Consider the following 16,472-nt stretch of genomic DNA (forward strand, 5'->3'; position numbering starts at 1 on the left):
TTTTATTCTTCTGTTGACATTTTAAATATAGATTATAGATCTGTTTGTGATTGTGTATTCCGTAGATGGATTTTGGACCCAAAAAAAATCGGATTTAAAACAGTTGTAGCAAATAGTGCTTCCATGGAGGATTGGCTTCATGGATGCACCATTTGAGAGTTACATGTATATGTTATCTCCTTGCTCAATGGATCCTGTCGGTTCTGGCATCATGCTCGTTTGTGATGCTAGAAACCAAAACCATTTATATACCCCAAATTTTATTTTGCAGACTGGTAATACGTATATGTTATATCAGCTTATGGTTTGTTCTCTTGCAGGTTGTTTTCTTTGCGGAAAGAGATATTAACCCGGGAGAAGAAATAACATATGACTACCATTTCAACCATGAGGATGAAGGAAAGAAAATCCCATGCTTTTGCAAGTCAAAAAATTGTAGGCGTTATTTGAATTAGTCATTCATTACCAATAGGAATGAATCTTGATCTCTTCCTGGCTTACCAGTACTTTATTTGTAGGCCCTTTGGGTGAACATGGGAAGGTATTTTAATGAAATCATTGATTGTAGTCGAGGTTTCTGTGGTCTCCACTCTTCAGCAATTTATGAATGGCTACCTTCCAGTGTTGTCCCCAGTTTTCCTTTTTAGTAAATCAATTCTACCCCTAAAAACAACTGAAGAATATGGTGTAGAGAATCCTTTCATGTAATAAGCTCAACCTGAGGTAGAGGTTTGTCTGATGGATAATCTTTTTCCAGTAATTGTTTGGCTTTCCTTACCTATCACCCAACCCTAGTGGTGGTGATGAGCCAGGCACAAAAGCCCCCATATCTATACTCCACAAGGATCTCAACAACTGTACATGTGTCATCATGAAGTGCATAACATTCGTCATCCACAAAACTCAGGCTCTAAACCAGCAGCAACACTGTGAACTTGCCTATGCTCCCCAATTAGGGAGGTTTTCTGTTGCTTCATTTATCATTTTCACCAGGGTCACCTGTTACATTCAAGTCGCAAGTAGAATCAGAAGAATAAGATCATAAGAGTATGAAGGCAGAACATACTACTAAGATTTAAGAAACAGTAACTTTCTGCATAAGCTCTGCATCCCCGAGGCAATCACACTCAAAAAATTATTACCATAGGAAAGACTCGGTACAGCACAAACCAAGCATACAATAATAGCTTAATAGGTGAGCTGCAGAATATTCATTCAAAATAGTTTGGGTCAAAGTAAACAATACCAGAAGCTAATAACGCACACATGAGATAATGATCATGGAACCATATACTGAGATATCTTAGTTTCCCTTAAGTCCAAGATGAGATGATCAGTCTTCAACAATATTTCAAAATTTTCGGAACTAACACCAAAGTTTTGGCCGAATTTAACGACCATCCTAGTTTTGATAGTTTCAACCTGTTTCAATGGTTCCAGACTAGTTTCTGCCCATCACACAGTCAAGTTTTACCCAAAATGTACCTGGTTTCGACCAGTCTTGATGAAATTCCAGTTTCTGGCTGGTCGATTGAAATCTCATCCTTGATTATTTTCGTGAATGCAACTGGAGAACAGTTAGGTGGAACTTCCATGGACCTCCATTCTATCAACACATCATAGCATGTCTAATAACATACGTACATATGCACCATCTACACAGATGCCTTAACTGGGAATCAAATTTGTGCGAAAAGATAAAAACGTACCACACTATTAGGGACACCAGCTGGAGGTAATGGAAGATTTCTTGGAGGTACTACGTTAACATATGATCTTTTGTCAAATCTCCATTCTCCTTTCTTCCCATATGTTAACTTACCCTGCAACAAAGCATGTCTATCAAGGTGACATAAACCTAGTAATACATTATAAAGTTATTATGTGATCTTTTTCTTTCTTGGGCAAAAGTGAACCTTTGTATTAAATGTATATAGAACGAGTAATAACTATAAGAGGCAGCAGTACCTTCATGTCATAGTCACACCCATAGGTATAATGGATTATGAACTCCTCATCAACCTCTGTATCCCAGGGAGGCTTTAGTGTCACAGAAACAGGTAAAATGCTTGTCAGGTAGTAAATATTGAAGTATAATATGTTAGACACATCTTCCCATACTTTGTCTATTCTATGTCAAGCTGGAAAGATTTCCATTGTTGATACATATAGCCTAACGATGGTTAGTGTACCATTAAAATAAGACAATTAGAGTATTTTTTTGCATCTAAGACCATCTCTTGGTGATATCTGTCCTGAGAAATACACATTCACATAGGTTGGGTTCTGAAAATATCGGTGAATAACTCCACTGGAGGTTATAACCACAGAAGATTCAGAACAGGTTGACCTGTCATAATCGGAATAGATAAAAGAGAAAATAGAACTCACAGTACCAGAATCATGAAGTCCTTGTACAAGATATGACTCACATTATGCAAAGCTGATGAAAAAGCATAAGCATACCTGTATAAAAGTATGTAAGAACAAAAAACGACATGATCAGGTAAGACTGCGGCACAATAATTGAAAGAGAAGAAGGGAAGTTAAGCCATGAGAACAAACAGGTGAGATTCTTACCTCTCAAGTACCCAACCAGATGCCTGAGCTACTTCTGGATCCCTCAATATTCCCCAAGAAATACTCATCCACGTTGGAAGAATTCTACTAAGAGATGCCTAAACCCAAGTGACATAAGTGTCGACATAACACAACTATGGAAAGGAAGAAAAAAAAAATCTCTGGTAAATACACAGACTGAGGAGATACCTTCCGAATGATTACAGGAGAATTCCCAATTGGATCAATGTTAGGGACAAGTCGGTTCTCCTTAGGGTAGAACTTTTGGAAAAGTGACTCATATTCTTTAGGAAGATAATGGAATGCAGCTCCAAGCCGATACGTTGATAGGTTTGGTATAGGTTTAACAATAATATGGTCTGGTTCTGCCATTAGTATGTAACTGTGAACAAAAAAGTTGATACTCAAATGGTAAGGTGGTAGTAGAACATAAGATAAATTACTAAAGACCAATTATCCAATCTAGCCTCAGGATAAAATTTTCATACTCTTCTTCGATGTCAGCATTCTCAAGCCAGTGTTGATAAGCCCATGGTCTGTTAATAACTATATACTCCTGATATTATGAGATGAGTATAAACAATTAACTAGAAGCATATAGGAAACAACACATCATTAAATCCAAATTAAAAGTACTGCTCGATGAGAAGAGCCTGACAAATGCCAACATGTAAAAGCATATTAAACTAGCATGGTTTGCTTATGACGGAAGGATAAGAATATGAACTGTAATAATAACTTCTCAATCCCCAGATATGGTGTAGAGCTGATACGAAATTAGTCATTAAAGAGGGGTTAGCCACACAGTTCTGTGGAACTGACTACCGAACCTTACTGCAGTCTCCATCAATTAAGCAACCTTTGCATCTTCACGTGTTGGTGCACTTCTTACCACACAAAACAGTTGCTAGCAGACAAAGGCACTAGAATGCTCCAGTACTGATGAGGGATCTGATTCAGATTAAAGGAGCCAAAAGAAGTAGGGCAAGCCTAAATGACCATGGAGAAATGGTGACTAGAGACACGCATAGTTAGGCCTTCTACCAAGTACAACCTCAAACAGACTATTACAGGGCAATGCCTCTAGGAGAACCGATGAGGAAAGACATGCATAACTTTAGGCCTTATGCCATTTATCATGTCTAACCTCACATAGAGCTGATTGGAGGGAAAATCCATTGACTTGGGGCTTCAATGAGTTGATGCTGTCTGTTATATATTGACGTTCTAGGCCTGGTTGTTAAGAATGTCTTACTATTTACAACATACAATGCCAAAAAGATTCTATCATTATGCTAAAGAATTGAAGCAAAATCAGCTACAGAAACTTCAAATTCTAATTTCCAGAAACAGGATTGTTACTAGTAGCAGGTCAGTACACTATCATATTCAAAACCCACAAAGATAAAACTACATGAAAAAGAAAAGAGGAGTAGGGAAGAGGGTGGTGGAATTTGAAGCCAGAATAGTGTTCACTTTGCGTGTAAGAGGTATTAAGATGTGACATTTCTGCAATTCAACTCCCAGCCAAGAATCTGTGGAAAACTAGGTTGAAGTAAAACAAGAGAAAAGAAATACTAAAAGTCTAAAACACTAAATATACCTCATCAGTTCCATGAAGGTAGGGCTCAGCAACGTAAGTAGGGATCTCATCCATGAACTTATCAGGCTCCCCAGAGTGCAAGATCCTGGTGAAGCCACCCATTTCGGCGTTGGTTCCATTCTTGAACTTCTTGAACCAGTAGTACATAATCCTGCACTGCCATGTGTCGTACACCGAATCTGAAGCCATGACGACCGTATGAAAGAGCCTCTTCTCCGAAGATGTCTTGAAGCGACCCAACGGCATCTTCATAACGGGGTCCACGGAAGAAGAAGACAATGGCTTGACAGGGTCAAAGAAGTCCTGCTTGAGAGAAGCATTTGCAGAGATGATTAATAAGTAAGTTGTTAAAGCCACTGGGAGTGTGATGACAAGGGCGCAAAACAAACTCGCTAAACCCATTTTCCATTGCTCAAAACCCATTTCCCCTTGCTCTCTTCTTCTTCTTCTTCTTCTTCTTCAACCCACTCGAACTCGCAAACCAATTTCACCTGTTTTTCATATCATACAATTACTTTGGACAACCACAATGCAGTGCAGTTAGCTATATAGTACTAACCCAGTTCCTCCCCAGCCATGGTGAAGTTTGAGAATCTTGTCCATATAAACCAGAACAACCTTTTTATAATAAACCTCCCCAGTTAAGGATCATACACTTTCCATCAAAGATCAAGAAATGATGATTCTTGATTTCTGGATGGGTAGTTGATCGCAATCAAATCTCGAAAAATTAAAGCTAAAATGTAGAAGGTCGGTGTAAAACTGAAAAAACTGAATTCTGGGAAGGTCTTGCTGACTGCAGATTCTTACCCCAAAAAAAAAATAGTAATAATAATAATAACAAATGAATAACCTTCAGGGAGAAATAATTAAACTATAGATGAATACGAAGTTCCCACAGCATATGTAAAAAGGGTGGAGAAGCGAATTATATTTTTAACCACATGAACCTGAACTGGTGAGCTCCCACTGGTTATGATAAGATTAATACTAACTGTTTTGAATATGAGTTCACCTGAACCTTACCATCTTTCTAGAAGACCCGACCTCATTTTCATAATGTCATGGCTTCTCCTTAGATATTTGTATACTTACGTTGGATATGAAACTGCTCAGAGGCACTTTCCTCTCTTGTTTCTAATTGAAAAATCTCAGTTTTCCTCGTTGGCAGGTGCATCAGAGTTTAACTTTGTTGCAACCCCACTATAAGAAAATTCCAGTACTGTTAGATCATGCGGCATATCTGCCCTTAGATTCAAATGCATAGGTTGACAACGTTCACCTAAGATGGACTATTGAAAAAATTGTAGTTCAACTTCAAGAAGCATTTAACAATAGGTCTTTGAATCAGAAGTATGATGGATGAAGACTGGAGAAGGAATATGGTAACCATCAATGTAATGAATTTCTGGGTCATTTCAAATAGAAATTTATGTACAAATAAAAAATTATTTAAGAGCATGTATAACTTATGTAATCTATTCCAAATCCAAGAACTTCACTTTGTGGAGAGCGATGGATTAGGTAGATTTCAATTATAAAGCTTTTGGAGTTTCAAAACTCTATAGTCCATGCAGAACTAGTAAGAAGTCCCCAAGAGTCAAAGAAGTCAACGTCACATTCTGAACGAACTACTTCTAGCTGAAACTCAAATCTCCTTTACCCTTCGATGTACAGAAGGCTTCCCAAGCGATAAAAGTGTATCAATTGTGAAACCCAATTTCTTTTAGATCAATTTTTTTAAGGTTGTACCTGGTTCAAACTTCTAAATGGTAAAACCAAGGTGATCGAACATCATTGCTTGGGACAAAAATTGCATCCATTGTACAATGCGTCGGCGATATGACGTAGGGCGATTCGCTGGGGTAACGCAACACTTACAAAGTGTCGACGATATATCGACGAGAAATCGGTGAAATATCGTGAACGGTCGATTTTTTGATCGTTTTCTCGGTAATATATCGTCTAAGGTCGAATTTTCGACCGAACTTCTTTCTTGTCTCCAAACTTCTCTAAAGCCTCTCTTATTTCTTGCACTTTTCACCATATTTTGTATTTTTTTTCTTCTTCCAATGCTGCCTATTGAATTAGCTATTCTATTTCCTATCACCTTGTACTGAATCATTCAAGCAACCCCAATATGCCATATTTATCCGTTGAAGGTCCATGTAATTGCTGGAGATTTTGTGCAAGATTAAGTTTTTCTTCAACCATTCCAGTCTTCAAGCTGCTATTCAAAAGGATGTTCACCAAACAGTAAGTTGGATCATCCCCAACGCCAATTCTTCTTCTAATCCTTCAAACCATAAACCATAGCTTTCTTCCCATCACAAGGCACCATCCACAAGCTTTGAAAACTTCAGACCTGTTCAACTGTCAAAAACCTGCCATACTTGGATCAAATTTTACTCCCAGCTCCTTGAGTACTCAGTCCATACATCTGCCACAAATTCCGTTCGTAAAGACTAGATTCCATTTTCTTCACCTTCTAAAACCTGGGAACCTTACCCTACTTCCTTTGTCAATTAGTACCCGCACTATTCCACCATTAACACATCAAGAAACCTTCATTATTAGACATAACCTCGCCATCAAATCCAAGGTCCTATCAAACACTAACCCCAGTTTTGACTTGAAACCCTTTTTCACCTATTCAAACTACCTGCTCAGATCAGATACTGGTAGAAACGGCTTCTAGTTTGTCTCCTACCAATCTGAAACTACATCAAGTGATGCCACTGGAAAAAGCATGTTGAAGGATGTGAAGCGATACACATTGTTTAGCTTTTGGATGTCTTTCATAAATTTGCTGATGTCTCCTATTTAAATTTTATCCAGTAAAATGGATACCAGTTGTCTTATTATGTTCACATTGCTAGACTTTTTGTCCTTTCTTCATGCAGAAAGAATATGCCCGTTACAAACAAGCCAAGGGATGAAAACATTTGGTTGTCTACAAATCTGGTATACATGCTCTGGGTCTTTACACATCTCGGTTTATCTCTCGTGGTTCAATGGTAACATTCCTGGACTGTTTTCTTTATTTCGTACTTCAACCTGAATTTGAGATTTTAAGGTAATTGCATTTTTCTAGGTTGTTGAGTATGTTGGTGAGATTGTTGGGCTTCGTGTAGCTGACAAGAGAGAAAATGATTATCAATCTGGAAGAAAGCTTCAGTACAAGAGTGCATGCTACTTCTTTAGGATTGATAAAGAGCATATTATTGATGCCACCCGCAAAGGAGGGATTGCTCGATTTGTTAACCATTCATGCCTTGTAAGCCTCTTTTACCCAGCTATCTTACTGTACTGTAAATCATGAAATATCATGTATTAGTGCTGGCTGTTGACGCTAAATGGTTACGCATTTACTCTTGAATCTTGCATATTTAAAAATGCATTCTCAGACCCCTCACTGTTGTGGAACATTCTTTCAAATTGTCTGTGCTTTCTTTTCAATCATAGGAACATTTACTTGCATGCGTTTGTCAATTTCTCTTTCTTTCTTTCTCTCTTTCATTCGTTTGTTCTTTTATATGAATTTTAATTCTGTTTCTTTTCCATGATCAGCCAAACTGCGTTGCCAAAGTAATTTCAGTGAGGAATGAAAAGAAGGTACTGTGAAAAACATGGTTTACCATTTCTTGGCAGACAATTAATGCTATTTTGCCTTCGCTTTTTTAAGTTGCTATTAACTGACTGAGCTACTGGTGTTGGCACATGAATCCTGCTTCACTATTCTGCCTGTTGAGGCATGGTCTTGAATTCTGCAACATGTTTGTTATATCTCCTCAATTTTATTCTTCTGTTGACATTTTCAATATAGATTATAGATCTGTTTGTGATTGTGTATTCCATAGATGGATTTTGGACCCAAAAAAAAAATCGGATTTAAAACAGTTGTAGTAAATAGTGCTTCCATGGAGGATTGGCTTCATGGATGCACCATTTGAGAGTTACATGTATATGTTATCTCCTTGCTCAATGGATCCTGTCGGTTCTGGCATCATGCTCGTTTGTGATGCTAGAAACCAAAACCATTTATATACCCCAAATTTTATTTTGCAGACTGGTAATACGTATATGTTATATCAGCTTATGGTTTGTTCTCTTGCAGGTTGTTTTCTTTGCGGAGAGAGATATTAATCCGGGAGAAGAAATAACATATGACTACCATTTCAAACATGAGGATGAAGGAAAGAAAATCCCATGCTTTTGCAAGTCAAAAAGATTGTAGGCGTTATTTGAATTAGTCATTCATTACCAGTAGGATGAATCTTGATCTCTTCCTGGCTTACCAGTACTTTATTTGTAGGCCCTTTGGGTGAAACATGGGAAGGTATTTTAATGAAATCATTGATTGTAGTCGAGGTTTCTGTGGTCTCAACTCTTTAGCAATTTATGAATGGCTAACTTCCAGAGTTGTCCCCAGTTTTCCTTTTTAGTAAATCAATTCTACCGCTAATAACAACTGAAGAATATGGTGCAGAGAATCCTCTCATGTAATAAACTCAACCTGAGGTACAGGTTTGTCTGATGGATAATCTTTTTCCAGTAACGGTTTGGCTTTCCTTACCTATCACCCAACCCTAGTGGTGGTGATGAGCCAGGCACAAAAGCCCAGAACTCAGGATCTCAACAACTGTACATGTGTCATCATGAAGTGCATTGCATTCGCCATCCGCAACTCAGGCTCTAAACCAGCGGCAACACTGTGAACTTGCCTATGCTCCCCAATCAGGGAGGTTTTCCGTTGCTTCATTTATCATTTTCACCAGGGTCACCTGTTACATTCAAGTCGCAAGTAGAATCAGAAGGATAAGATCATAAGAGTATGAAGGCAGAACATACTATTAAGAACAGTAACTTTCTGCATAAGCTCTGCATCCCCGAGGCAACCACACTCAAAAAACTTTTTACCATAGAAAAAACTCGGTACAGCACAAACCAAGCATACAATAATAGCTTAGTAGGTGAGCTGCAGAATATTCATTCAACATAGTTTGGGTCAAAGTAAACAATACCAGAAGCTAACGCACTCATGAGATAATGATCATGGAAACATATACTGAGATATCTCAGTTTCCCTCAAGTCCAAGATCAGATGATCAGTTTTCAACCGTATTTCAAAATTTTCGGAACTAACATCGAAGTTTTGGCCGGTTTCAACGACCAACCTAGTTTGATAGATTCAACTAGTTTCAATGGTTCCAGACTAGATTCTGCCGATCACATGGTCAAGTTTACCCAAAATGTACCTGGTTTCGATCAGTCTTGATGAAATTCCAATTTCTGGCTGGTCCATTGAAACCCCCTCACTGGCGTTAGTGGTTTCCTGGACCTCCATTCTATCAACACATCATAGCTTGTCTAATAACATACATATGCCCCATCTACACAGATGCCTTAACTGGGAATCAAATTTGTGCGAAAAGATAAAAAAAAACGTACCACACTATCAGGGACACCAGCTGGAGGTAATGGAAGATTTCTTGGAGGTACTACGTCAACATATGACCTTTTGTCAAATCTCCATTCTCCTTCCTTCCCATCTGTTAACTTACCCTGCAACAAAGCATGTCTGTTAAGGTCACATTAACCTAGTAATATATTATAAAGTTATTATGTGATCTTTTTCTTTCTTGGGCAGAAGTGAACCTTTGTATTAAATGTATATAGAATAAGTAATAACTATAAGAGGCAGCAGTACCTTCATGTCATAGTCACACCCATAGGTATAATGGATTATGAACATCTCATCAACCTCTGTATCCCGGGGAGGCTTTAGTGTCACAGAAACAGGTAAAATGCTTGTCAGGTAGTAAATATTAAAGTATAATATGTTAGACATCTTCCCATGCTGGTCCATTCTATGTCAAGCTGGAAAGATTTCCATTGTTGATACATATAGCCTAACGACAGTTAGTGTACCATGAAAATAAGACAATTAGAGTATTTTTTTGCATCTAAGACCATCTCTTGGTGATATCTGTCCTGAGAAATACACATTCACATAGGCTGGTTCTGAAAAATATAGGTGAATAACTCCACTGGAGGTTATAACCATAGAAGATTCAGAACAGGTTGACCTGTCATAATCGGAATAGATAAAAGAGAAAATAGAACTCACAGTACCTGAATCATGAAGTCCTTGTACAAGATATGACTCACATTATGCAAAGCAGACGAAAAAGCATAAGCATACCTGTATACATTATGATCAGGTAAGAATGTGGCACAATAATTGAAAGAGAAGAAGGGAAGTTAAGCCATGAGAACAGACAGGTGAGATTCTTGCCTCTGAAGCGGGGCAATTGCCTGCTGTACTTGTGTTTCCTCCTTCAGTCGCCAAGAAAAACTCATCCACGTTGGAAGAATTTTTCTAAGAGATGCCTAAACCCAAGTGACATAAATATCGACATAACGCAAGATTTAAAAGGAAAAAAAAAAACACATAGTAAATACACAGACTGAGGACAGACCTTCCGAATGATTACAGGAGAATTCCCAATTGGATCAATGTTAGGGACAAATCGGTTCTCCTCAGGGTAGAACTTTTGGAAAAGTGACTCATATTCTTTAGGAAGATAATGGAATGCAGCTCCAAGCCGATACGTTGATAGGTTTGGTATAGGTTGAACAATAATATGGTCTGGTTCTGCCATTAGTATGTAACTGTGAACAAAAAAGTTGATACTCAAATGGTAAGGTGGGTAGTCAAACATAAGATAAATTACTAAAGACCAATTATCCAATCTAGCCTCAGGATCAATTTTTCATACTCTTCTTCGATGTCAGCATTCAAAAGCCAGTCTTGATAAGCCCACGGTCTGATAACAGCATTATACTCCTGATATTATGAGATGAGTATAAACAATTAACTCGAAGCATATAGGAAACAACACATCATTAAATCCAAATTAAAAGTACAGCTCAAACATATCTGAGAAGAACCTGACAAATGCCAACATGTAAAAGCATATTAAACTAGCATGGTTTGCTTATGACGGAAGGATAGGAATATGAACTGTAATAATAACTTCTCAATCCCAGATATGGTGTAGAGCTGACACGAAATTAGTCATTAAAGAGGGGTTAGCCACAGTTCTGTGGAACTGACTACCGACCCTTACTGCAGTCTCCATCAATTAAGCAACCTTTGCATCTTCACGTGTAGGTGCACTTCTTATCACACAAAACAGTTGCTAGACAAAGGCACTAGAATGCTCCAGTACTGATGAGGGATCTGATTCAGATTAAAGGAGCCAAAAGAAGTAGGGCAAGCCTAAATGACCATGGAGAAATGGTGACTAGAGACACGCATAGTTAGGCCTTCTACCAAGTACAACCTCAAATAGACTATTACAGGGCAATGCCGCTAGGAGAACCGATGAGGAAACACATGCATAACTTTAGGCCGTATTGCCAGTTATCATGTCTAACCTCGCATAAAGCTGATTGGAGGGAAAATCCATTGACTTGGGGCTTCAATGAGTTGATGCTGTCTGTTATTGACGTTCTAGGCCTGGTTGTTAAGAATGTCTTACTATTTACAACATACAATGCCAAAAAGATTCTATCATTATGCTAAAGAATTGAAGCAAAATCAGCAACAGAAACTTCAAATTTTAATTTCCAGAAACAGGATTGTTACTAGAAGGTCAGTACACTATCATATTCAAAACCCACAAAGATAAAACTAAAAAGAAAAAGAAAAGAGGAGTAGGGAAGAGGGTGGTGGAATTTGAATCAAGAATAGCGTTCACTTTCCGTGTAACAGGGATTAAGATGTGACATTTCTGCAATTCAACTCCCAACCAAGAATCTGTGGAAAACTAGGTTGAAGTAAAACAAGAGAAAGGAAATACTGAAATACTAAATATACCTCATCAGTTCCATGAAGGTGGGGCTTAGCAACGTAAGTAGGGATCTCATCCATTAATTTATCAGGCTTCCCAGAGTGCAAGATCCTGGTGAAGTCACCCATTTCGGAGTTGGTTCCATTCTTGAACTTCTTGAACCAGTAGTACATAATCCTGCACTGCCATGTGTCGTACACCGAATCTGAAGCCATGACGACCGTATGAAAGAGCCTCTTCTCCGAAGATGTCTTGAAGCGACCCAACGGCATCTTCATAACGGGGTCCACGGAAGAAGAAGACAATGGCTTGACAGGGTCAAAGAAGTCCTGCTTGAGAGAAGCATTTATAGAGAAGATTAACATGTAAATTGTTAAAGTCATAGGGACTGTGACGACAAGGGCGCAAAACATAATCCCTAAACCCGTTTTCCATTGCTCTAAACCCATTTCCCCTTGCTCTCGTCTTCTTCTTCTTCTTCTTCTTTTTCTACCCACTTGAACTCGCAAACCAATTTCACCTGTTTTTCATATCATACAATTACTTTGGACAACCACAATCCAGTTCCTCCCCAGCCAAGTTGAAGTTTGAGAATCTCGTCCATATAAACCAGAACAACCTTTTTATAATAAACCTCACCAGTTAAGGATCATAAACTACCCATCAAAGATCAAGAAATGATGATTCTTGATTTCTGGATGGGTAGTTGATCGCAATCAAATCTCGAAAAATTAAGCTAAAATGTAGGTCGGTGTAAAACTGAAAAAACTGAATTTTGGGAAGGTCTTGCTGACTGCAGATTCTTACCCCCAAAAACAAGTAGTAGTAATAATAATAATAATAATAACAACAAATGAATAACCTTCAGCGAGAAATAATTAAACTATAGATGAATACGAAGTTCCCACAGCATATGTAAAAAGAGTGGAGAAGCGAATTATATTTTTAACCACATGAAGCCATGAAGGACGTTAACCTGAACTGGTGAGCTCCCACTGGTTATGATAAGATTAATACTAACTGTTTTGAATAAGAGTTCACCTGAACCTTACCATCTTTCTAGAAGACCCGACCTCATTTTCTTAATTAAGTTCATGGCTTCTCCTTAGATATTTGTATACTTACGTTGGATATGAGACTGCTCAGAGGCACTTTCCTCTCTTGTTTCTAATTGAAAAATCTCAGTTTTCCTCGTTGGCAGGTGCATCAGAGTTTAACTTTGATGCAACCCCAGTATAAGAAAATCCCAGCGTTAGATCATGCGGCATATCTGCCCCTAGATTCAAATGCATAGGTCGACAACGTTCACCTAAGATGGAATATTGAAGAAATTGTAGTTCAACTCCAAGAAGCATTTAACAATAGGTCTTTGAATCAGAAGTATGATGGATGAAGACTGGAGAAGGAATATTGTAACCATCAATGTAATGAATTTCTGGGTCATTTCAAATAGAAATTTATGTACAAATCAAAACTTATTTAAGAGCATGTATAACTTATGTAATCTATTCCAAATCCAAGAACTTCACTTTGTGGAGAGCGATGGATTAGGTAAATTTCAATTATAAAGCTTTTGGAGTTTCAAAACTCTATAGTCCATGCAGAACTAGTAAGAAGTCCCCAAGAGTCAAAGAAGTCAACGTCACATTCTGAACGAACTACTTCTGAAACTCAAATCTCCTTTACCCTTTGATGTACATATGGCTTCTTGTATCAATGGTGAAACCCAATTTCTTTTAGATCAAATTTTTTAAGGTTGTCCCTGGTTCAAACTTCTAGAGGGTAAAACCAAGGTGACCATCATTGCTTGGGACAAACGTTGCATCTACTGTACAATGTGTCAGCGATATGACACAAGCTGATTCGTTGTGGGGGCGACACGACACTTACAAAGTGTCGACGATATATCGACGAGAAATCAGTGAACTATCGTGAACGGTGGCTTTTTTGACCATTTTCTCGGTGATATATCGTCTACAGTTGAATTTTCGACCGAACTTCTCTCTCCTCTCCAAACTTCTCCAGAGCCTTTCTTTTTTCTTGCATTTTTCACCATATTTTGGTCCGATCTTTCTCATCTACAATTACATATAGTTGTTGATGGTGGATTGTTTAATTTGGTACTCTTGCAAATGCAGTATGCCAATTGTCACTAGGGGCTACCATATATCATGTATGTGTGGGCTAGCAGCTAATTCAGAGTTTTGGTCTTGTTAGGTTTTAGATTACGTATTTACACTTATATCAAATTAATTATTACCCTTAACAATTAGGAGAACAATAATAATTAAAGAAAAAATTTGTCTTTCTCCTCAAACATTTTTTTATTACGAATATGATCCTACAAAATCTAATTCCACATAATCCTGATTCTTTAGAACCATGATTCTGAAGCAGATTTCCAGGAAATTGTAGATACAAAAAATCCAGGCCCTTAGTGTTTTCTAGGACTTAGGGTTTCTCTATCTTGTTATAAATAAAAGTTAGGCTTTTTGGTGATCCAAGGTTTTCTCTATTTTGAACAAAATTAGGATATTGAGCTTTCCCTATCTTCAATCCCTTTCCTTTTTTGGAAACCCGAATCTGAAGAAGGGTTGGAGACTCATAAACCAATCATTTTGTAGTATTTTGAAAAATGTGATCGAAACCACCAAATAAAACCGGAATATTTTGTGAATACCTTTAATTTTCAAAATAATTATTTAAAAGTTTTTACGTTTAAATCCCTAAATTGAGTACGAAATTCAGGTGACGCCCCTATTATCCATATATGAAGTATGACTTTTTTTTTTTTTTTAGGGTAATTTTCATCTGGACCCCCTGAGGTTTGGTCTATGTCATTTTTAGTCCAAAAAAATTAAGACTTTGCATCCGCCTCCTCTGTACTATAAAAAAAGTCAATTTAAGGGCAAATTATCACTTCTATGATGAATTTGCCATTTTTTAAATTTAATTTTTACATTTTAAAGAGTTAAAATTTATTAATTTACAAAATCAGACCCTACTTCATTACCCGATTCCGGAATCCAGTTCTATCATTCTAAATCCTTATTTTCCAAATCCTAAGAGGAGAAGTTGTTCACCCTTATCCCATTCGCATCCAACAGTGGTGGTGCCGTTGCTTCTCTCTGCCGCCGGCACTTGACACACTCTGTATTTATGCTTGTAGGGACGGAGGATTGAACGTCAATGCTTGTACGGCGAACGGATAGACAACCGCCGCCGACTGGCTCCTCCATACCCCTGCTGCCAACCACCTTGCCATCACGAGGAGGAGGAGCGAGTAGTTGAGTTGAACGGCAGATTGGACACAAGACATGAGCAGACAACCAGATGTCTATGCATTGGGGATGAAAGAAATGGCCGCAGAAAGGAATCACCTTGATGGGCTCTTGCTCTTTGAATTCGTTGAGGCAAATCGGGCAATCCAAGGTTTCCTTTGTCTTAATGTTGCCGTCGTAAGCAAAGAGGGGAAGGGATTGTATTACAGAGGTGTCAAGACTAGAGGAAGAACCTCTCCACCCTTGTTGGCGTCGTCGGTGGTTGTCGTCTGTGGAACTATCGTCTACCACCAGATGGTGGTTGGATGTAGACCGAGAAGAACCCAATGAAGAAGAGTACGTTAAGGAGGATCACCACTGTTAAGGCCATGGAAGAATCGAACCGAGACAGGTCTGGCTGGTTACTTGACATTCCAAAATCTCTGGTTCTACCAGTTCTAATAGAATCTTCAACTAGGATTTAAAAAATAATGATTTAGAATTGGTAGAACTAGAGATTTGGGAATCGGATAATGAAGGAGGGTCTAATTATGTAAATTAATAAACTTTAACCCCTTAAAATGTAAATTTTAAATTAAAAAAAAAAAGAAAAAGGGCAAATTTGTCATAGAAGTAATAATTTGTCCTTAAATTGACTTTTTCTATATTATAGGGCAGGCAAATGCAAAGTCTCAATATTTTTGGACTAAAAATGACATAGATCAAACCTCAGGGGGTCCAGATGAAAATTATCCCTTTTTTTTTTTGGTGAAAAATGCCATAAATAGGTTTCAAACAAGGTCTGACATGTCAACCTATATCGCCGTGTCGGTGATTACTGACACGGTAACAGAGGCCAACATATCGGGCGATTTTTTGTGGGGGTTTGATGAAAAATCGACCCCCTGTTTCAAAGGGCACTTGGGGTCATTTTGGCCTCAAATTTGACGTGGAGCTTAATTTGAGGCCAATGAACACATTGGAGTGTTATTTTGACTTAAAACATCACTTAAACTAATGTTCTGAATCGACCCATTGTTCAACTGTATGCGAACGAAAGCCCCAAAACTAGAAATCTGAAAACTCATATAAATCAAATCATCTAAAGTCTACAATTCATTATACAAGTATATAGAGTCATCCAATCATATAAAATCTCCAATTCTCAAT

At 38.0% G+C, this 16,472-nt stretch overlaps 5 protein-coding genes across 6 annotated transcripts in view; 2 read left to right on the top strand and 3 right to left on the bottom strand.

The window, feature by feature from the left end:
- Nucleotides 1-1,240, top strand: part of LOC149025305 (uncharacterized) — a 37,160-nt gene extending 35,920 nt beyond the window's left edge. For both annotated transcript variants that reach the window (XM_089145522.1, XM_089145523.1), the window contains exon 19: nt 321-1,240. In XM_089145522.1, the coding sequence (XP_089001648.1) occupies nt 321-455 (135 nt within the window). In that variant the 3' untranslated portion in view covers nt 456-1,240. The remainder of the gene's footprint in view (nt 1-320) is intronic.
- Nucleotides 940-4,585, bottom strand: LOC149025306 (hydroxyproline O-arabinosyltransferase 1-like). The gene is made up of 8 exons (XM_089145526.1): nt 4,184-4,585; nt 3,069-3,136; nt 2,770-2,962; nt 2,581-2,678; nt 2,397-2,466; nt 1,969-2,040; nt 1,710-1,823; nt 940-999 (listed from the first exon to the last, which is right to left on the bottom strand). Exons 1-8 carry the CDS (start codon nt 4,583-4,585, stop codon nt 940-942), a joined length of 1,077 nt encoding a protein of 358 aa, XP_089001652.1.
- A 2,547-nt stretch (nt 4,586-7,132) lies between these two features.
- Nucleotides 7,133-8,420, top strand: LOC149025307 (histone-lysine N-methyltransferase, H3 lysine-4 specific-like). The gene is made up of 4 exons (XM_089143565.1): nt 7,133-7,200; nt 7,278-7,460; nt 7,754-7,798; nt 8,301-8,420. Exons 1-4 carry the CDS (start codon nt 7,198-7,200, stop codon nt 8,418-8,420), a joined length of 351 nt encoding a protein of 116 aa, XP_088999691.1. The 5' UTR covers nt 7,133-7,197.
- Nucleotides 8,421-8,467: 47 nt separating this feature from the next.
- LOC149025308 (hydroxyproline O-arabinosyltransferase 1-like) lies at nt 8,468-12,491 on the bottom strand. The gene is made up of 8 exons (XM_089143566.1): nt 12,069-12,491; nt 10,966-11,033; nt 10,666-10,858; nt 10,482-10,576; nt 10,319-10,388; nt 9,894-9,965; nt 9,635-9,748; nt 8,468-8,967 (listed from the first exon to the last, which is right to left on the bottom strand). The coding sequence occupies exons 1-8, from the start codon at nt 12,489-12,491 to the stop codon at nt 8,908-8,910; spliced, it is 1,095 nt and encodes a 364-aa protein (XP_088999692.1). The 3' UTR covers nt 8,468-8,907.
- Nucleotides 12,492-15,098: 2,607 nt separating this feature from the next.
- LOC149025309 (RING-H2 finger protein ATL57-like) lies at nt 15,099-15,888 on the bottom strand. Its single transcript, XM_089143108.1, is given in 2 exon segments — nt 15,099-15,632; nt 15,634-15,888. Coding segments are annotated over 2 exon segments (630 nt in total). The 5' UTR covers nt 15,736-15,888; the 3' UTR covers nt 15,099-15,104.
- Nucleotides 15,889-16,472: the final 584 nt, after the last annotated feature.

This window comes from Hakea prostrata, chromosome 2 (genome assembly GCF_041222555.1).
Source record: "Hakea prostrata isolate BN-2017 chromosome 2, UWA_Hpros_2, whole genome shotgun sequence".
NCBI lineage: Eukaryota > Viridiplantae > Streptophyta > Magnoliopsida > Proteales > Proteaceae > Hakea > Hakea prostrata.